General features: G+C 44.1%; 2 protein-coding genes across 2 annotated transcripts in view; one reads left to right on the top strand and one right to left on the bottom strand.

Moving 5' to 3' along the window:
* The first annotated feature begins 12 nt into the window (after window positions 1-12).
* On the top strand, window positions 13-21,723 carry SLC30A4 (solute carrier family 30 member 4). Its single transcript, XM_066592635.1, has 7 exons — window positions 13-465; window positions 6,125-6,271; window positions 10,054-10,207; window positions 10,842-11,037; window positions 13,137-13,242; window positions 16,154-16,288; window positions 18,690-21,723. Exons 1-7 carry the CDS (start codon window positions 102-104, stop codon window positions 18,836-18,838), a joined length of 1,251 nt encoding a protein of 416 aa, XP_066448732.1. The 5' UTR covers window positions 13-101; the 3' UTR covers window positions 18,839-21,723.
* The window catches only part of AFG2B (AFG2 AAA ATPase homolog B), a 22,166-nt gene continuing 21,560 nt past the window's right edge, over window positions 21,710-22,315 (bottom strand). Inside the window, exons 8-9 of the mRNA XM_066592634.1 lie at window positions 22,086-22,211; window positions 21,710-21,926 (exon numbers count right to left, since the gene is read on the bottom strand). Coding sequence (XP_066448731.1) covers window positions 21,774-21,926; window positions 22,086-22,211 — 279 coding nt within the window. The 3' untranslated portion in view covers window positions 21,710-21,773. The remainder of the gene's footprint in view (window positions 21,927-22,085; window positions 22,212-22,315) is intronic.

Here is a 22,315-nt window from a genome sequence, read left to right as displayed (position 1 = left end):
GTTGTTTGTAGCCGAAACCCGGAAGTGGCAGTGTCAGGCACGTCGGGGAGCGAGAGGGACGGGTCTCCTCTGGCTGGGAGTAGAGCTGCATCCCGGCTGCTATGTGGCGGCCGCACACCTGGTGGAGCGCGGTGCGGCTGAAGCTCCGCAGAGGGGACCACCCTCCCTACCTGAGCGATGACGCCGGCTTTGACTACCCGGATGAGGTGGCGGCGGAGGACGAGCTTCCCCGCTTCAATAAGCTGCGAGTGCTGGTGGCGGATGACCCCCCGGCTATAAATGGCGGTCCGCTGACCGTGTCCTCCGACGATGACTCCCTGCTGGAGAGAGACCCTCCGCAGCCCCGGGCCGACCCGTGCGAGGGTTGCCGGCAGGAGCGGGAGAAGCGGCGGCAGAGCCTGGTGAAGAGGAGGCTGGGGCTGGCGGCCGCGCTCTACCTGCTCTTCATGGTGGCCGAGCTGGTCGGTGAGTGCTGAGCGGCCGGCGCGGGGCAAAGTACAGCACGGGGCTGCAGGCGGCAGGGGGCGCTCGCGACGGCATTGTGCTGGGCCATTCATGCGGTACAGAGTAGTTCTACCCCACATATAGCTGACACCCTGTGACCCGGCACCGGAGTGCTGATCCCCTGTATCACAGCCTTACCTCTGCCTACAGGGGGCCGCCTGTCCCTGCACAGTGGGGGCTCACAGGGGTATTACCTGCCCATTCACAGGGGGTAGTATTCATTGATTGCACTGGTGTCGTTGACATGAGGACATTTATTCGTCGGCTGTGCGATGGTGTGACGGAATGTGTGATATGACCTGTATATTACATACCGCAATAGACCTCTGAAGTGCATGGGCGGGCTCACTATGAATTATTATATGGTCGGATTAGGGATCACCCCCACCTGGAGATCTCAGGGGCCTCTGGGTGTAGGGTGGGAGAATTGGGCAGCACTCAGAGGGTGTTCTGAAGCCAGCGCCCGACACAGTATAGTGGTACAATAAACCGTACGACCGCCCCCCTAGTTTTAGCCTTATCGGCTCAGTTTATGGGGTGGCAGTTGGTGACCCGCTGAGTCCAGGGGTGTAAGTCTTATACTTGCCTCCTCCGTCGCCCCCCTGATGTGAGCGCTGATAGCGGCTGCACGCAGGAAGCCGCTCCTTCTAATTTTATAACGGGGAACTACTTAGCAGCGGTGGCTTCCAGCGTTCACACCAGGGGAATGACTGGGGAGGTGAGCATAACACTTAGCCCCGGCTCACACGGATGGGTCAGATTTCCGCAGCGGAGGATCTGCAATCCTTCATGGACAATAATTGCAAAAGATGGCGGATGCGTGCGGTTTTCTGCACAGATGTACGAGTGCGCACAGTGTGTCATCCGCGTGGAAGAAAGATCTCTCTCCCCTCCAGACGGCATTCTGGCTTCTCTATTTTCCTATTAAGTTGCGATAGTTTCCGCCGCTCATACGCAATATTAACTGTGTGGGGGCTGTGGATCACTCGTATCCATAGGCATCTATTGAGGCCATCCTCGCAGAATCTGAGCTTAAATAGAGCATGCTGCGATTTTTTTCTCCACTATCGGGCTATACAATTTGTACTTGCTAGTGTGATGGAAAATTTGAAAATGCATGCTTTTTAGTTCCCGTGTTTTACCGCGGACCTTCTGTGCAGGTGGGGATCACTGATTCTGTAATTAAAATCCGCTCGTGCGAGATCCCCCGACATCCCCAGACTCAGCGGGTCACCTGCTTCCAGACCGTAGGCTTAGCTGATAGGGATAAATGTAGGTGACCGTCTGTTTAGAGATGAGAGGTAATTGTAAATTGCTGAGTGATCCCTGCCGTGATTGTGCAGTCATGATGTAGAATAAGAGGGTTGGGGCCAACATACTTCGGAGCGAGCATCGCTGGAGCATGGAGGCGGAGCAGTCAGGGATCAGTCCGGCCTCCATTCACGGTAAGCAGGCAGTTGTTCCTAGATAACCAAGTGCTTACATGGAATGATCCATCATTCAGTTTTCTGCATGTAGAAACTGAACAATGAATGAGAAGCGAATAAATTCTCGTCCATCATTCAGTCGGTGCAGCACTTAAGGCCCATTTACACGGATGGATGATCGTTAAAAAGCGATCGTTTTAGAGATAATCATTGCGTCTTAATGTGCAGCCATCGTGCACTTTTCGTGTAATGCTAGCTGATCGGTAAATTCAGGCCAACCTAAAAATCGTCCTTCAGCCTTATCAGCAGTTCTCCACGGGGAGTGCTGATAGCATTGTTTGCCAATGGAGAACAAAGCAGCTGAACACAGATAATAGCCTCAGCTAAGGCTTTATTTGCACACTTTATTGCTCTGAAGTAGCTGAGTAGCTACTTAAAACTTTATGCAAAATGATCGCTCAGAGCTGTCACTCAAACCGTCATTTGCGCGATCTTTGAGTGATCATCAGGCTGTGTAAATGGGTCTTTACTGAGCGGTAATCCTTCAGACTCTCGCTGGACCGTGGGTACCCTACCGATGATCGGCCCGTGTGATGGGACCCTCACCCAGAGTCACCAGGAGATAAATGTGTAAATCTAGGAAGGGCAACGATGCACATCAGCAGTGTCTTCTAGCATGTAGACTGGTTACACATTAACTCTGTTTGCTAAGCGATACCTGACCTGCATGTGGTTAACCCTTAAAGCCCTTTTACTCGGGATGATTGTTGGACATGTCTGCACCCGGCTGTCGTCCCAGCGATCATCTCTCCGGTGCTTTTACACAGGAGCGATCATCGCTTAGTGAACGGAGGTGGTGTGGGCGGGGATCATTCCCACCGCCATTCACAGATGAACGACTGTTTATACGGCCGATCATTGTGTGGTTTTTACGTCCGCACGATACGAAGGAATTGTTTGTTGCGCAGATCCTGCAGGTATTTACACGGAAGAATTACCGCTTCGATACCTGCGATCCAGCGAGAATCTGAACGATCACACTGTGCAACAAATTTTTAAAACATTTTCGTAACAGAAAGTAATTAATATGTTTCTGTAAAATGAAGACCTGCTGATTCCACTGGTAACGCTGAATAATAGCAGCACGTCTCATTTTCAAGTTATTTAACCCCTCAGTGGCCAAGCAATTTTTTTTTTTCGTTTTAAAAAATCGTAACTCCTTTATCCATCGACATCGCTGTATGAGGCTTCTTTTTTGTCAGACGAGCTGTATTTTTCAATGGTGCTATTTAATGTACCATATATGTACTGAAAAACTTTTTAAAAAGTTCTAAGTGGAGTAAAATGAGAAAAAAACGAAATTCCACCATCTTCGGTGCGTCTTGTTTCTACTGCAACAAAAATGACCTGATAACTTTACTCTATGGGTCAGTACGATTACTATAATAACATACCTATATAGTTTTTTGTTTTTTTTGCTGTACTATGTTTATTTTTTTTCAAAGACCTTTAATTTAAAAAGAATTATTTTCTGCCGCCATCTTCTGCGCGCAATAACTTTTTTTATTTTTCCATCCACATAGTTGTGCGAGGGCTCATTTCTTGCGGGACGTCCTGTAGTTTGCGTTAGTACCCTTTTGGAACATATATGACTTCTTGATCACTGTACATTGCAATTTTTCTTGGAGACAGAATGACCAAACAAGCACATTTCGGGCGTTCATTTTTTTTTTTTTTTTTCAGACAGCGTTCACTATGCGGGGTAAATAATGTGTTACTTTAATAAATTGGACTTCTATGGATGCAGCGTTGCCAAACATGTATTTTTCTTTTATGATTTTGATTCTTTTATTTTGTCTTACAAGTGACCTGTAAAAACACAGTTCATTAATTACAACCTACTGGTGGATGATCCACAGCATTTCCACAACGTGAAAGCATACCCTGTATGTTACATAAACCTACCCTTATAGTGTTCAGTCAGCATGCGATGTGTAACGGCGATTGTGAAATAGTTGTGCAATCACTTTCATTATTCTTTATATTAAGCAAGGTTAATGGCGAGCCGACTGGATTACTTGTACAGGCAGATTTCCAGAAATAAAGTACAACGGCAATTAGATTATATTATTTCCCATAATTGGAAAACCTTACGTGGCAGAAAAAAATGGATATCAAATTTGAATTCAGCGCACTAAAGTTACTATGAGCCACCTATCTGTTTATCGGTTACAAAAATTGTGTTGCACAGTGTACTCCTTCGGTGTAGATGGTCCTATGTCGTACCACAAAGCCTGACAGTACTTTTTAAGGCTGAGTGGGTGTAACAATCCTCCTATCCGCCCACTTCTCACGGCCTCCTGGGATCTGCATAGAACGCCAAAAAATATGTGAGAGAGGAAGGAAATTAAGTATAATTTGGGATCCTCCCTTTGAAAATATAGCGTATGCTCTCATCAAACAGGTTGTGCCGGATGGCAGCACCTTAAAGGGGTTTACTGGGACTTTTACAATGATGGCGTCTCCTCAGGTTTGGTCATAATTGGTCTGCCACTAATAATACCCACTGATCAGCTGATCGCCAGGCCGCAGTCAGTACAGATAGAGCTGGAAGCAGACAGCACTGTCACAGTTTGGTGCAACAGGCAGAACTCCCATTGAAGTCAATGGTAGCTGTACCAGTGTATAGGAGATAACTTTAGATTTTGGGATAAACTCTTTAATGCCTGGAATAGAGGGGTCACAGCTACTTTTTGATGTTTTTAAAACCATAATTACAGCAAAGTTCCACCCAAGACTGATAATCACAGGGTCCCTACTGTATAACACTAGTTGGCTTTTAAACCCTTAGTGATTGCCAGTCTGCTTTTCTTTCTGCACAATGATTACTAGGGGGTTTCATGCCGATGCATACTCTTTTTACAGCACTGCTTTGTAAGCCCGTATGGTGAGGGTTGGACTGTCTAATAACAGGTGGGCTCCGCTGGGGTGGAATGGGAGGTAGCTGCAGTCCGAGCTGCTCAACCACTTAGATGCTATGATGATCATTTATCTCCTGTCGCGCATTGTGTGCACACCCTGTGATCAATGTGATTGGGGAGTGCTGATGGGTTGCCATGGCAGAGATATGGCAATATATTGTATGAGGGTGTATGCAAGTCCTGTAGTGAAACAAGGAAAACAAAAACATATAGTTTAAAGGACATCTGTCAGCATCCCTGTCATTAGTAAACCAGTAGTAGGACAGGGGGTGAGCTGCACACCCTTCCCATGCTATTCACACTTTGAGGAACTCCAAAATCAACTTTTGATATTGGAGTGTCTTATGCCAATTAGTCTGGAGGAGCTGATGGAAGGTTCATCAAATGAGCGGTCCTGATTTTATGTATTACCCGATCCTCAACCCCTCCTTCTTGGCTCTCGATTGGCCGCTAGCATCATATTTGAGCTATCAATCAAACCAGGGAGAGGGGTTGAGGATAGAGATGAGCGAGCATACTCGTTAGGGCGATTTACTCGAGAGAGCATCGCCTTTTTTGAGTACCAAAGATTCAGGGGGGGGGGGGGGGGGTTGTGGAGGGGATCGGGAGGGAGAGAGATCTCTCTCACTCTCCACTCTGCTCTCCTCCGCCGCCCTCCCAATCTTCAGGGACGAGCCAGCAGGTACTTGAAAAAGGCGATGCTCTCTCGAGTATATCGCCTTACCGAGTATGCTCGCTCATTTCTAGTTGAGGATCAAATAATGCAGAAAGTGCAGGATCACTCAAGTAATAAACCGCCCGTTGGTTCGCTCTAGCTTCATTTACGTACCGTACCCCGATATCTAAAGCTGAGTTCATGGCTCCTGAGAGAGTATGTGTAGCTTGACCCCCATGTTGGTGTCCTTGCTACTAGTTCAGTAGGTGCAGGGACACGGCGGCTGTCCTTTTTAATAAAAATATTTTATCTAAGGCGCTATCCGCTTCCCCAGGTGGTAACCAATCAGTGGTGATTCCAGCGATTAGACCCCCTGTCAATGGGAGAGATGCTCGGAGAAAGAGGGGTGGTCTTTGGTGGAAAAGGTAACTTTTAATGGTACTTAGAAAGCATTACAGGACTTATTTTACAAGTTCTTCCGTGCTGTATAAGACGCCTGCCTTGTAAAATCTTATTAAAGAATTCAGTGTATTAACTTTTTAATCCTTTTCTAATAGGTGGTTATATTGCCAACAGCCTTGCGATCATGACGGATGCACTCCACATGCTTACTGATCTCAGCAGTATTATTTTGACCTTGCTTGCACTTTGGCTGTCTGCAAAGTCTCCAAACAAGCGCTTTACCTTTGGATTCCATCGCTTAGGTATGTTTAACTTACACGACCTAATGAAGTAGAATGTGTCGGGTTCATAGCTACAATAAATGTTACATGTCCCCTGATGGCTGTACTGCTTCTAATGCTTAACCCCCTAGTGACGGCCAATACGCCTTTTTACTGACCTCATTAATAGGCTTTTAATTTGCACATACAATTTTTTTTTAAGGCTGTGGCTTGACTGACAGCCAGACTCCGGCTTTAACAACTGGTAGCAGAGAAACATCAGATCCAGTGTAACCCCAGATCCATGTCACAATCAATAACAACTGCAGCATATAAGCAGATTACAGAGGGAGGGGCCCTTTCTATCAGCCCCCCACAGCGTGATCACAAGGTACCAATGGGTTCCTATGGCAGCTGGAAGCCTGATAAAAGTCTCCATGTAACTCAACCCATTACACCCAACTTCTGGGGAAGTGTAATAGGCTGCAGTGATAGGCTTAGTAGAATGCATTACATAAGTAATGCAGTGCACTATCATTGCAAGTTAACTACTGCAGTTTCAAGTTACCTTGAGGGACTAAAAAATGATGTCAAAAGTTTTTAAAAAAGTTTAAAGCAAAAAAAAAAAATCCAGTTAACGAAAAAAAAAATTATGCATTTTTTTCCCTACAAAATCCCTTTGCTATTTTATCATTTTGAAAGGAAAATGTTTAAAAAGGAACTCTTAATGGGTATTGTGGCTTATTTACACGAGCGTATATTGGCCGGCTGTGAAAACAGTTCCCACGCACACACACCCCATCTTCCTTCCCTCTCACACACCGTCTTTCTGTCTCTCTCCTCCCCTCTGAGCGGTTTGCAATGTGAGTGGGCGGGACAGAGCCCCTCCTATTGCAAATGCCAGATTGGAGGAGACAGGCATAGAGCCGCTGAGGGGGAGGGAAGGGGAGAACTGCTTAGATGGAAGTGTGAAAAACCGACCGATTGTACGCTCGTGTAAATAAGCCCGTGGGGTGCATTCCCACGAACGTATATCGGCTCGGTTTTCACACCGAGCCGATATATGTCGTTTTCATCTGCAGGGGGGGAGGGGGGGACGATGGAAGAGCCAGGAGCAGGAACTGAGCTCCCGCCCCCTCTCTGCCTGCTCTCCGCCCCTCTGCACTATTTGCAATGGGGAGAGGCGGGGGGGGCTAATTTCCGGCACTTAGCCCCACCCCCATCCTGCCTCCTTTCATTGCAAATAGTGGAGAGGGGGCGGGAGCTCAGTTCCTGCTCCTGGCTCTTCCATTCCCCCCCCCCCCCCCCTCCATCCCCCTGCAGATGAGGACGACGTATATAGGCTCGGTGTGAAAACCGAGCCGATATACGTTCATATGAATGCAGCACTACTGTGTTTTTTTATCACCCAGACAGTGAAAATATTTTGTTATTTATCTATTTATCGCACAGGATGAACACTGTAAAAATAGTTTAAAAAAAACAAAACGCCACAATGGCTTTTCTTTTTAATTCGTCTTCCAAATAACGCAATAAAAAGCAATCAAAAGTCACACGTACCCCAAACTGGTACCAATAAAAACTACCACTCTTCTTGCATTAAACAAGTTCTCAAAATAGCTCAGTTGCTGGAAAAATAAAAATGTTATCGATCTTAGAATACGGTGATGCCGATTCAATTGTTTTTCTTTATTAAAAAAAGTGTTTTTATTGTGCAAAACTAGTAAAAATCTATATAAACTTAGTATCACAAAAAGGGTGTTTCCTGTGTCATTAAGTGATGACCCATCTTCTGGAAATGTCATAATCTTATGATTAGTGGGGGTCCAAGAGGTCAGACCCCCATTGAAGCTGAAAATAAAGAGGACATGGCACACCATTCCCATCTTAAGATTTCCCTGCACGGTGGCCAGGAGTGCCACTCTTTCAATTTAAAGGGCCTCGTTAGTAGCACTTGAATGTGTTGTTTTTTTTTTGGTGTATAACATTTATGGCCCATGTGATTACACTTAGGACCCCTCTCCGGTCAAAAATCGCACCTGTGCATCCATTTCATGGTATTGCGGATACGCCCCACTCACTTGTATGAGGCAGAGCTGCAGTACAAGACACGCATAGATGCCTTACTGCAATTTTGCCTAAAATGGAATGTTTTGTATTTGAAAAAAAAAAAAAAAAAAGAACAATTCAGGTTTGTGGTTAATAGTTTAGGCCATGTAGAGCCTGATGCACACCGCTCCTCTTGAAAATAAAAGTTCAGCCTGTGCAGAGGCCATACATGGCACTAACCCCAAAGTCTACATGCACATAGCTTCACAAAATCCACAAAACCGAGGAGACCAACATTTTGAGATGTCGTAAATCTTTGCATGATGGAGTTGACAAATGTCCTGATCAGCCGCAGGGGATGGTTAGATGTGTGACTGGTCACATTCTCATTCCTTTAATGGAGTTTAATAAAATGACTCCACCCTAAGGTCTGTGATATACCACCGGCTGCGAGTGGTCTGCCGCCGCCCTAAATGTGACAATCCTCTTTTTTTGTATCATAGCCCTTGTGATCGTTAGCTACATTTGTTAGTCCTTGCATAGTGTTTTCCTGTTAAATGAGGAAGCTGTCTGTAGCAGAAAATCTACTTGTAAGCAGAAAAATAGACACATCTGACAATTACAAATCTTATAATATTTAAGACTGAAGTATACAAAAATGGCCGTCAACACAAAGTCTAGCATGATACATTCACATTTTTGATTGGTAAGTGGGGTGATAATCCCTGGGGTCACTGGGAGGCTGTACAGGGGCAGAGATGATAGTAATTGGCTAAGATCTCTCTTCCTTATACTGTATCAATGCAGCTCACCCCTCTTGTAGACACACAATATTGAGCCTGATATTATTTGAAAGCTAAGACTCTGGAATTTACTATTCTATCAAGATCAGGCGTTTAAAATCCTAATGCATTCCAAAGGTCCCTTGTTAGAGCGATTTCTCCACTTATGCCTCATGTCCACTGGCGGAACTGCGGAATCTGGAACAGGCGTTCTGCCCCGGATTCCGCTGCAATAGCCCTCCATAGCATGCTATGGAAAAATGATTTTTCATGAACACACATGAAACCAATTGCGTTTTCCGCTTGCGGATGAAAAAACGCAGCATTTTCCATTGCACTAAAATTCCCGCAGACGGCTTCCATTGAAGTCAACGGAAGCCGTTCGATCTGCGGGAAAGCAGAAGTTTAAAAAAAAAAACCAAAGCTGTACTGCGTCGGCACTTCTGCAGTACTGAGAAAAGACATGTACAGGTGCGCATAGTCCACGTGCGGATTCCGTGCGGGATTCCTAATGCGCAATCCGTGCGTGTTCGTGGAAATGAGGCCTAAGTAGGGTCCATGTTTAGTTGCCCCGGTTACTGATTCTTATTGTAGCTGGTTCAGTCTATTGCACTTTATAATGTACTCTGCCAACTCTTCTCATTTCATCGACCACCAAGACTATTTCTGTCCTTTTTCTGGCAACATTCACTGAAATGTAGCCTGTAATGCATCCGTTGTTTTGTAATTCTACAGCTTACCTAAAATATGGCAGTCACTAGCAGTAGTCCTATTTACTGCCGCTGCCTTGTGATTCAGTCAGCAGATTGCCCATTTCCTACAGTCGCCGGTATCTGCTGATACACGGAAGCTGCAGGCGGTCCAGGAGCCGGACACAAGTGCCCCCGCAGAACAGGCTTTATCCCATGGAAATGGAAACCATTCGATTTGGCTGATGTGTTGTGCAGCTGTCTCTGTTGGCAGTCTCCTCATTGTCTTCTATTGTCCTTGCAGAGGTTCTGTCGGCCATCATCAGTGTATTACTGGTGTATGTTCTCACTGGGTTTTTGCTGTACGAAGCAGTTCAGAGAACAATTCACATGGACTACAACATTAATGGAGACGTGATGCTGATCACAGCAGCTGTTGGTGTTGCGGTGAACCTCATGTAAGCTAAATGTTCAACCAGTAATAATTAGGGGGTTTTCCCATTTTTATAGCAATGAGAGGATGTGTGTAGTAATCTAATATACGTGTCCATATAAATTCAGTAGAGATCAACTAAACGATCAGGTCAATAAGCAGCCGAATCCCGATGATCTGAGCTGATCGGACATATCTGAAGACCAGTAAAGCACATGAAAGTTTAGTTTTTACATCTTTTTTAAAAATTTTCCGCAAATTAGTGAGATGAGTTTCCTTCTGCAAATTACAGTACCCGCCAATAACTTGCCCATACATGCGTATAGGAGCTTTCACAAGCATCGGTGATCAGCTGAACAACCTCTTGTTCCTGCCCAGTGATCACACAAGAAAACGGGTTTGTCATTTGATCGCATCTTTTACGTGGACAAAAAAAATTTGCGTTTGTTGGCCGCACATCTGCCGTGTAAGAAGGGCGAAAACGAATGATTGCTCCCATTTAATTGCCCAGTGAGAATGAAAGCGGATCTGCGCTAGTTTTTACTCTTCCCCTCTATTAATGGTGTAGACCCCGTTATCTGTTGTAAAGAAATATCTAGGTCTAGTATAAGTTTTAGTTTTTTTTCAGCTTTTCTAACCTTTTCCTTTCATCTCTACAGAATGGGATTTTTGTTGAATCAGGCTGGACATCCTCATTCACACTCACATGGTGGTCCTACAAGCCCACCCCACAGCACTCACGGCCATGGCCACAGTCACGGTAGCCTGGCGGTACGAGCTGCGTTTGTCCACGCACTTGGAGACCTCGCGCAAAGTGTTGGTGTGCTCATAGCTGCATATATCATTCGATTTAAGGTAAACGTCCAATTTGCAAATTAAAAATGTATACAGCCAAACCGGGGAAAGCGCCAAATTGTATTGTTTCGCAATGTAAGCAGGATGATGCCTCATCCAAGGTTGATGGATTAACTCTTCACCATGCATCACTAGTCAGATCTGTTTCAGGATTATCTGTTGCACCACAATTAATGTGAGGCCGCTGAGCGCTTTGTTCCTGGTGGCAGAAAAATGTGCAGATTAACCCCTTCCTGACGGCTGCAAAGAATGTTTATGCTGTACAGAATTACATTTTTTTTGCACATATACATTTGACCAGTGCCTTGACAATCTAAGGTGATGCCCCTTTGAAAGGTGACTGTTGATTTGATTATAATCTTTATATAGCGCCAACATATTCCGCAGCGCTTATACAGATCACATATCTTTGGTTGCCATTAGCTTGTTCTATTGGCCCATTTACAGATGTTGGGAATGACTGCAATCTGAAAGGTAGTTGCTGCATGTGAACTGTACCTTTACTTCTGATGGTTGGGCTCGCACTGATCAGGTTTTTTTTTCCCCTCCAGCTCTGAAAATTTTTTGGGTAAACCTCCAACTATGGTCTACACCAAAAAAAATACAATCCTCTAAGCCCATCTATTCTGTCTGCAGTACAGGGATACGTTGGTTGTGAGCATCACACATTTGGTAAAAACTCCCCAATGTGGATCTTCCACCACTAAAATAGTATGTTTGTTTCAGCAAATGAAGGCTGTTGTCCAGGATTAGTAAAACATGGTTGCTGTCTTTTGAAATTGATAGGCTTGGGCTACAATACCATGTAATATAGTATGTTAGAATGAATGAAGACAATGTCCATCTAGTTCAGGATGTTTCAACCCTTCTAGTTGATCCAGAGGAAGGCAAAAAAAACCAAAAGGCAGAAGCCAATTAGGGGGAAAATTCCTTCCCGACTCCATAATGGCAGTCAGAGCAGCTATGTCCTCCTAGTTTACACTTGTAGCCACTGTCAGTTCTAACAGCATTTAAATCCTCCAATCGAAGTTTGGGCGTCTCAGAGAGCTCCCCCTGCTATGCTTTCATGAAGTGATGTTTGGTTACCATGGCAGCGTAGGGCCTTCTAAAGGCCCCCCCAATGCTACCATGGCTGATTGCTTATCAAACCATGCTTCTGGTGTGGCTTGTTAGAATGCCTGTCAGATTGTGGTATGCTGGAATACTATGGTATTACATTATACTCCATGAGCGATCGCAAGTTCAAGTCGCCTGTGAGGACTAAAAAGAATTTTCAAAATTAAAAAAAAAAGTATTACTTTTTTCTAATAATGAAATTAAAAAAAACAACTTTTCTTTGGTCACCCCATCTCTAAAAAAAAAATGTAATAATAAGTCTATTGTACTCCAAAATGGTACCACTAGAACTACAGAATGTCCTACAAAAAATTTACCTTCACATAAGTGTTGATTGAAAAAGTTATGGCTACAGAAAATAATTTTATTTTGTTGTAGTACAGGAAAAGAATATATAAATTTGGCATCGACCTAATCGCACAGCATAAAGTTATGTCATGTTGTTGCAGTATGTACACTGTAATAAGACCTGGCCAAAGATTGAGAAATTGCGGGGCAGGAGGGCGGGGTGGGTGTTAACTTTGTTTAGAAAGTTTGTAAAGCTCTTCATTACATTAAAAAGTATGATGAATAAATAAGAGTTATGGTTATTTATAAGTGGGGAGGAATAACTGAAAATGAAGTGGTGGAAGAGCAGCGTCCCTAAGGGGTTAAGGGAATGTTCGTCCTCTGTCTTGTACCGCAGTTCAAATGGCCAGCAGGGAAACAGATGCAAACCTAGTCTAATACATCTGTAATCACTTGTCCTGCCTTCCTTGTGGCCCACTAAGAATATTAGTGAATGCAGGAAGGTAGGCGCGTCCTTGCTGTCCTCAGAAGGTTTATTTCAGCCTGTGTTTGCATGCAGGTTGTGCTTTCATTACTAGATGGCGCATTGTTTTGATTGCACCTATTAGAATGATGATGCAGAAAGGAAGGTGATCTGTGCTCAGACCTTTCTTAGAAATGATGGAAAACATGTAATCTTCCCATTTATATTTCAGCCGGAATATAAAATTGCAGACCCGATCTGTACCTACATATTTTCTATACTCGTCCTTTTCACGACTGTGCGACTCGTAAGGGACACTGTACTTATTATACTTGAAGGTGAGTAGAAATGTTACTTTACATTTTGTATATATTTAGGCCATGTTTAGATATGGTGGAACTGCCGAGGAGTTAGGCCTCATGTCCACGGGGAAAGTTGGGCCCGCTGTGGATTCTTCATGCAGAATCCCGCAGCGGGTCCCTCCTTTCTCGCAGACATGAGGATAAAAAGTAAGCATTACTTACCTGTCCGGACGCTGCGGATCTGCCAGATCTTCTTTCTTTGGCCTGGCGGATGTGCTCGGCACGCCGGCAGCGTGCTGCGCGCATGTGCCGTGCACTCCATCTTTATTTTTTTTAACTCCTGCTCTCCCGCTCTCCTGCTCCGGAGAGCAGGAATTCAGCTGCGGGTGTGCTGCAGATCCGGACGGCTTCAATAGAAGCCTGCGGGAGACCCGCACTAAAATGGAGCATGCTGCGGGTGTTTTCCCGCACACGCAATCTGCGCCTCAAGGGAAAAAATGACATCCGCAGGTATTTAATTACCTGCGGGTGTCCAATGCATCCCTATGGGGCGCGGATCACGCGTGGACACGAAGCCTTAGGGTGGATTCTGCACAAAAATCTGTAACAATTAAAAGCAAAATAATTCATCCACATGTAACCGAAAAATTCAGCGCAGAAATCTGAGCATGCTAGAAACTTTGAAATCCACACCAAGCTCATGTTGTACAGAATTGTTGTGGATTTTCACCACATTGCAATACATAGGCTTATTCTGTGACAAATCTGCTTTGGACTTTGCAGGAAAAGTGAGCTACGTGTGGACTTAGGCCTCATGTCCACGTTGCGTGTGGATTCCACACCGAATTCGCCCGTGCCCGGCGACCCTGCATACCTGCCCGTCTAGTTTCTTCTGTACTGCAGATATGCCGACCGTCACACCTGCACACATACACAGTACAGATATATATTTTTTTTATTTGTTCTTCCCACAAAATCCATGGCCTGCCCACAATATCAACAACAGACAGGCTGCGGGTCGGACTGCTTTCATTGACTTCAATGGAAGTTGTCCATGCGGGAACAGCAGTAAAATGGAGCATGCTGCGTTTTTGTGTTTGTTTTGTTTTTTTGTTTTTTTTCATCCGTGAGTGGAAACCGCAATTGTTTTCCACTCGTGTGCATGAAGAATCATTTTTCCATGTGGAGGGTTATTGCTGCGGAATCCGGAGGCGGACGTCCGCTCTGGATTCCGCAGTGAAAATCCACCCGTGTGCATGCGGCCTTACCTTCAGGAATCTCTTTATTTTTATGGTGGGAAGAAATGATGCTTATTTGATTGCTTGCACGCTGGGACTCGACCTCGGTGGTATTTTTAGAGTGACACAATTACGTGATGATGTCTCCTGTAGTTTACTGTCATGTAGTGTAGATGATGGGCTGTGATAGAATTTGACTGAGATTCTTAGATGAGGAACAGCAGGATGTCTAATTCTTTGGCTGAGGGAATTTTTGTCCCTATCCGCCCATTGTGCTGGTAATTAAATGGTCACGGATGACAAAATGTCAGCAATGCTGGGAATGATTTTTCATGTCTAAGACCTTTTCCAGTGTAATAAGCACAGTTCATGGAATTTCTTCAGCTGCATTTTCTCCTCTATCTGATTAAACCTTTCCTGTCAGCCATACGGCTATATATCCTAATTTGTATGCCTCGTGCAGTTAGGACATACATAGACGTCCACAGTAAATGATGTGTATGGAGTGGGCTTGAGAGCCCGTCTCTGGATGGCGGACAACAAAACAGTTCAAGCTAATCGCGCTTGTCAGACGATTCTCTCTGCTAGTGGTCTGTTGAGACATCCTGACACCGATGGCCTTGTGTTCATGCCTTCAGACATCCTCCTAACAGTATGGACAGAACGGCCCAGGTGACGGGTAATTCCTCAATAGGACTATCCACCATCTCTCATTCCAATAATGCGCCCCCTCTCAAACTTTAACTAGGCAAAATCTCTTCAGTTGCCTCGTAGAGGCGTCTAGTGGTCAACAAGTTCTACACAAGCGGAAGAAATCAGTACACACAAGGAGCCTCTGAGAGCCTTCTATAGGCCAAGGGTGGAACCACTTTTAGGGTCTCGGGTGGCAAGACTGTCCATCTAATCACACCACAACTCTCATCATTTGTGTAGCTGCATGTCAAGCTTCGCAGCAAAACTCCTCCTAGGGGAGATAGATAGAGATAGATAGATCTAATTTTTTTTTTTTTTTTTAATAATTACAAAAATGTATTAGGCTTTGACCTGTGCATGTCCTGGCACCCATTTTGGTGACGTCTTGAGAACTTTGATATGGGAACATAGGGCTTCTCTTGTTGCTCTAGCGGTGCACCTAGATAGGACAAGATGTGACCAATTGGATACTGAACACGAATTGTACTTCGGTATTTAAACTGACGTAAAAAGCACTGTAACAACGTAGGCAAACCAAGCTGAAGACTGCACCAATTTCAGTTTCCCTCCCAGTGGCATAGAACGCTGTATTCTAAAACATGTCTTCTACTGCGTTTTCAAAACATTCCCCATTCACGTCAATGGGCGACACATTGTGTTTCAAAATGTTGGAGCAGCCAAAAATATAATAGCCAGTGCTCAGAAAACAAGGTGTTAAAAACGCTGCGCTTTAGTGCTCGTCTGAGAAGCCCCATTGAAAAGAATGCATCTTAGTACAATGTTTAATCAGCGCTTTGCAAACACATAATAAACACCTGTATTAAACCGCCAGTGTAAGAGTGGCCTAAAGTCAAACCTTCCCCATCCACTAATGGCACTCTAATAAATGAGGGATAGTGGGTATGAGTGATGGAGCCAGGAATCCTGCACAAGCAGCTAACAGTCTGTCTGTATTGGATAGAGTATTGTGCTTATGGAAAAAAGTGAATGATGTTGACTTGAATACTTTCTTCCAGGCGTTCCGAAACACCTAAATGTGGATCAAATCAAAGATGACTTGATGAAAATAGATGATGTATATTCAGTAGAAGACCTTAACATCTGGTCGCTGACTACCGGAAAGTCCACTGCCATAATTCGTTTACAACTGAGTAAGTACATTTTCAAGCACGTTGCTCAGCTCAGATAATCATGGAGTATATAGTAAAGTGCATTCTGTTACTGCGAAGCAGGAAACTACATCTTCACATCCCCAATGTGGATCTTCCACCACTAAAATAGTATGCTTGTTTCAGCAAATGAAGGCTGTTGTCCAGGATTAGGAAAACATGGTTGCTGTCTTTTGAAATTGATAGGATTGGGCTACAATACCATGCAACCTAGTATGTTAGGATGAATGAAGACAAAGTCCATCTAGTTTAGCCTGTTTCCACACACACACACCCTTCCTTGGTGATCCAGAGGAAGGCAAAAATAAAACAAAACATAAAGGCAGATGACAATTTTAGCTCATTTAGAGGAAAAAATTCCTTCCCACCTCCAAAATGGCAATCAGAATAATCCCTGGATCAACTTTTGAGTTCTACTTAACTCCAAGACCCGGATCAACAACCCTGCTGGTCGCTTAATGTCTATATCCTGTAGTATCATATTGCTCTACAAAAATGTCTAGTCCCCTCTAAAACTCCTCTATGGATTTTGCCATCACCAATGTCCTCAGGCAGAGAGTTCCAGTCTCACTGCTCTTACAGTAAAGAACCCCCTTCTATGTTGGTGATGAAACCTGCTTTCTTCTAGACGTAGAGGATGCCCTCGTGGTACCGTCGCAGTCCTGGGTATAAACAGATCATGGGAGAGATCCTTGTATTGTCCCCTCATGTATTTGTACATAGTTATTTGGTCGCCTGTTATCCGTCTTTTTTTTCCAGGGTAAATAATCCTGACCCATCATTCCATTTTATTAATTTAGTTGCCCTTCTTTGGACCTTCAAGCACTGCAACATCTTTCCTGAGCACCGGTGTCCAGAACTGTGCGCAGTATTCCATGTGGGGCCTGACAAGTGCCTTATATAGAGGGAGGATAATGTTCTCGTCCCTCGCCCCTATACCTCTTTTAATGCACCCCAAGACTTTATTTGCCTTTGCAGCAGCTAATTGGCATTGACTACTTCAATTAAGTCTACAGTCCACTAGTACCCCCAAGTCCTTTTCCATATCACTTTCCCCTAGCAGTACCCCATTTAGTGTATATTGGTGACATCCTTTTCTCCTGCCCATGTGCATAACCTTACATTTATCAACATTGAACTTCATTTGCCATTTTTCTACCCAAGCCCACAGCTTATCTAGGTCCGTTTGTAGCCACATATTTTCCTCCTTTGTATTAATTATCTTGTATAATGTCGTATCTTCTGCAAATACTGATATTTTATTAATGATCTGATGGAGGGACTTCACAGTAAATATATTGAACAGAATGGGGCCCAATATTGAACCCTGTGGCCCCCCACTAGCAACGGTGGCCCACTCAGAGTATGAACCATTTATTACCACCCTCTGCTTCCTATCTCTGAGCCAGTTCCTTACCCAGATACACACGTATTCGCCCAGACCGAGCGGTCTCATTTTATATATCAGCCTATTATGCATCACTGTGTCCAATGCTTTAGAGAAATCCAGATATACGAGATCAATAGACTCTCCAAGGTCCAGCCTAGCACTTACTTCATCGTAGAAGCTGATCAAACATGATCGACCCCCCCCCCCCCCCTCCCCCCCTCCCACACACACTCATTAACCCATGCTGATGAGGGATTATACTGTTGTTTTCCTTGAGATATTCCAGGATGGCATCTTTCAGAAACACCTTGAATATTTTTCCAGTTATGGAAGTAAGACTTACTGGCCTGTAGTTACAAGGTTCTCTTTTAGACCCCTTTTTGTTTATTGGGACCACACTGGCAATGCGCCTATCTAGTAATACAACCCCGGTCTCAGTGGTGCCCCTAAATATAAGAAATAGCGGTCTATGTATCACTTTACTTAGTTCCCTTAGAACCCTTGGGTGTATTCCATCTGGGTCCTGGCGATTTTATGTTTTTGGTTTTTTTTGTTTGTTTAAAAATTCTTATTAACCGGCTCTGCACTTCCTCCTGTGTTAGGCATGCAATACTTAGTGGGGTGTTTGTTTTATTCCCCTGCATCTCGTGTGACATTTCTTTTTCATTTGTGAATACACTTGAGAAAAAGCTATTTAATAGATTTGCCCCCACCCCCCACGGCGAACCGTCTGAACCATCCTCAGTACAGTGAAGCCGGAAGAAGAGCAGTCTGCACACACAGGTGCGCAGAGTCACCCATCGCAGTCACTTGACAGAATCCATGTGTGCTGTGTGTATTGGACCTTATTTGGGTATTTTTTCATAGAAACTTTTAATATGTGAAATTCAGAGCTATTAGTATCTAACTGTAGTAGTAGGATATCAATGCCTTAATGGCTGCGCTGAACAGGGACACTTCTTCATTTTCTGTGTCTTCCATCTCTCCATTTAGGTCCGGGGTCCTCATCAAAGTGGGAGGAAGTGCAAAGCAAAGCCAGCCAGATCCTGCTAAATACATATGGAATGTACAAGTGTTTTATACAGATGCAGAGCTACAGACAAGAAGAGAACACAACATGTGCCAAGTGTTGCAGTGCCTAAGTCCTGTGGATTGCTGCCTTCCACCCACCCTCCAGAATACAGCAATATTTCTGACCTTGGAACTTCTCTGAAGACGTGATGGTGTATGTTGCAGTACACATTGTCAGCAGAAGCACACTTTTTCTATTGGACCCTGTGATTCCTAGAATCTGTCCGTAGAAGGGAGGAACGCTCCATTGTGGACTAACAGACCAATTTTAAAGTGCTGTTTACAGATCTAAGCAATTTTGCACATACCTCAGACCTAGGGTGAAAAAAAATACGAAGCCCTGCGCTGAGGACACAAAGTACACTTTTATGGTAATCACATCCAGTCACTAGTTTTATTGATACTCTAGTTTAACTTTATTTAATAGAATATGATTGGTTAAACTGACGTAGCAGCATATAGAGATTAGTACATGGGACAAATCAATCCACTCAGTCTCTGCCTACCCCAACTTCATGTGCCTCTTAAAGGAGGGCAGATAAAGCGAAGAGCTTGTATACAACTTCATTCCAGAGCATGCACTTCACAAATGATCACGCAGTATAGATTTATCTACTCTCTATAGCCTCAGGAGGAGAATGTCGAACTCTTTACGGGACCTTTTAGTCCTAGTTTTTCTGCTAGTAACTGGTGCAACACTCCCTACCTTACTGGGACCAGTGGTGTAGATTCGCTCCACTGAGAACCAGTTCAACACCATTAAATGAAACTGCTGTCTTATCAGTGTTGAACTTTGCACTTCTCCACGGCTGTCCATATACTGACCGCGATACCTAGGATATATAATGGGCCTTGCAGAGGTCACCCTAAGAATTGCTGCACCCCTACAGTTTAACTAAAGCAAATCGGGCCAGTGTTACACCTGCAGACTTCTTTATTAGGAAAGCACATACACTCCAGATAGCTTGTTGTGCAAAATGTAACCAAGGGTATTTCTTGTACCAAGTTGGAAGCTTATCATTTTACCTGGCCACTAAGTGGCGCTGTTCTGAGTTAATGAATATTTCATTTTATCCTTCTAGAGCAAGTAACCGAACTGCTCACGCTCTTATAAGTACGGGAAAATATGCTGCAAACTAAAGTGACCATACGATAACTTATTTCCATTTCTCTCACCAAGCTTGTACACCATAAATTAAATACAAATGCATCTAGCTCATGCCCAGTGACCACCATGTATTTTACCAGGCTGAATATGGACAGTGTTATACCGGATGGAGGGACTGGATTTTTTTTTTTTCATGTGTGCGTGTGGAACAAAGGTTCTTTCTAGTATCTTCAATAGTGGGTAAGTTTATAGACCAATTGATCCTGTTGATTTTACACACTGGATGTACAAGGGGGGGAGACAAACTGATGCCAACATGAGAGGAAATAAGTATTTTATCCAAGGTATTTGGGAGGATAGTATTAAAGGCCTGTCAGCTCTTCGGACACATCTGTTTTAGTAAATACCTGTATTCGCCACTACATTTTAGAGAATTTTTCTTGGTATTGTGCCGTTTTTCCTCCTAACAATTTCTGAAGTGATAATTGGGTGTTGCTATATGCCGATGTGTCCCTGCACAGAGTTATACCTCCTGTCCACGAGCGATATTCCATTGCGTTATCCGCAGAGATAATCTGCATACTAACGCAATGAACGCTTTCCATAGGATATTTATGGAAAGCGCAGCCAGATGTACATGAGCGGAAAATTGCATGCCGCGATTTACCCATCATTAATGATGGGTAAATCGTGGTGACTTTAGTGTTATCCTGCGGCGGAAATCCGCTGTGGGAAACACTACGCCTGTGGACAGCCGGCCTACGGCTGAGTGTCCATGGGTGGGACAGAATATCACAAGCGATATTCCGCAGTAACAGCGTGGGGGGAGCACTAATGTCACTATGATTTTCTGTTAGTTTTTCGGCGATGAGCCTATCTTTCCTCTTATGTACATTGGGCTGCGCTTTTCCTAGTTATCCTATGGAAAGCGTGTCATGCGTGCGATTTATAGCCCCGGATCACGCTATGACAAATCGCCCATGGACAGCCAATCTAACACTGTCTAATCAGTAATAGTGCCAGACTGCCCTCTGACAGTGAGAATGGTAACACTCAGATGTCAATTAATTCATAAAATATTCAAGAGGAATGGCACAACACGGGTTTCAGAAAACATGCCCCAGAATTGCCGTTTCATTTGTTTTAGTATATCCTTGAAAGCCCAGGAGGAATGACCAGCCCTCTTTAAAGGCGTTCTCTGGGACTTTTACTATTGATGGGACAACCACTTGGGATCCCTACCATTTGGTTGATCACCAGGCCCACTGTCTGTGCAGACAGCGATGTCAACATTGCAACAACCCAGTCTGGTACTACAGGCACATCTCCCATTAAATTCAGTGGGAGCTGTGCCTGCAGTCCCAAACCAGACCGCTGCAATACAAACAATGCTATCTGCTTCCAGCATTCACAGTGGGCCTGAAGATCAGTTGATTGACAGTGATCAGCAAGTGTCTGCTCGGGATCTCAATCTATACGGATATAGATCATCAGTATTAAGTCTGGAAACCCATTTTACATTATGTATAATAATACAGAGGGCTGCACTTCTCTTATTAAATGTGGTGTCCTATCATCCTCTTCTTTGGAATACAAATCCCTATATGCACTGAACATGTGTATGAAGTCATTGGTGATGCAGATAAAACAGGAGAGTGATTGTAAGACTGATTGTAATTTGTTTCTGTTTAATAGATTGTATTAGTAATTGCTGATAAATGTTCTTCCTCTTGCCACAGATTTACTATGTAATAATTCTGAAGTTTGTACGGGAAAGTTACTGACCTTATTTCTGTAACAATGGTAAGAAAGGTACAGAAGCTGCACAATAAAGTATGTTAAAATATTTATTACATGACATTTGTGGAGATGACCTTGACCGCTGCCGTGTAGATGGCCTACAGGATGCCTGTATGGCCACGCAGCTTTTTAAAGGCGTGGAGGTCCTGGATGTTCAGGGATGGGGTGTGCGATGCTAAAGCTTGTTGGAAGTGTTCTTGATTCACACATGTAGCCTGTAATCCACTGGCATGCATCGCGGCTAGGGCCACCTGTAGTGCGGAAGAAAAAAAGTTCACATCAGTTTTATAAACACAACTTGATATTCCTTTGTACGTCTGTATAGGACATTGCAACACACAAACAGATTAAAAGTACCATATTGCCAAATGACACAATAATGGATATATCCTCTAAAACTGCAATCTCACCTCTTTACAAAGACTTTGTAGGTCAGCTCCAGAGTAGAATTGGGTAGCGGCTGCCACGCTTTCCAGAGACACATCGTTGGCGAGGGGCATACTGTTTGTACATATTTTTAATATGGATAAACGGGCCTGTAACAAATGAGAAGATTACATATAAATAAAGTTTGGAAATGTTACGGCACAGTACAACCTAAAAGTTATTTATGCCTAGACTTTCTGACGACAACAAATAA

This window comes from Eleutherodactylus coqui, chromosome 2 (genome assembly GCF_035609145.1).
Source record: "Eleutherodactylus coqui strain aEleCoq1 chromosome 2, aEleCoq1.hap1, whole genome shotgun sequence".
NCBI lineage: Eukaryota > Metazoa > Chordata > Amphibia > Anura > Eleutherodactylidae > Eleutherodactylus > Eleutherodactylus coqui.
The sequence above is the reverse complement of the archived record's forward strand: the minus strand, read 5'-3'. Positions and strand labels throughout refer to the sequence as shown.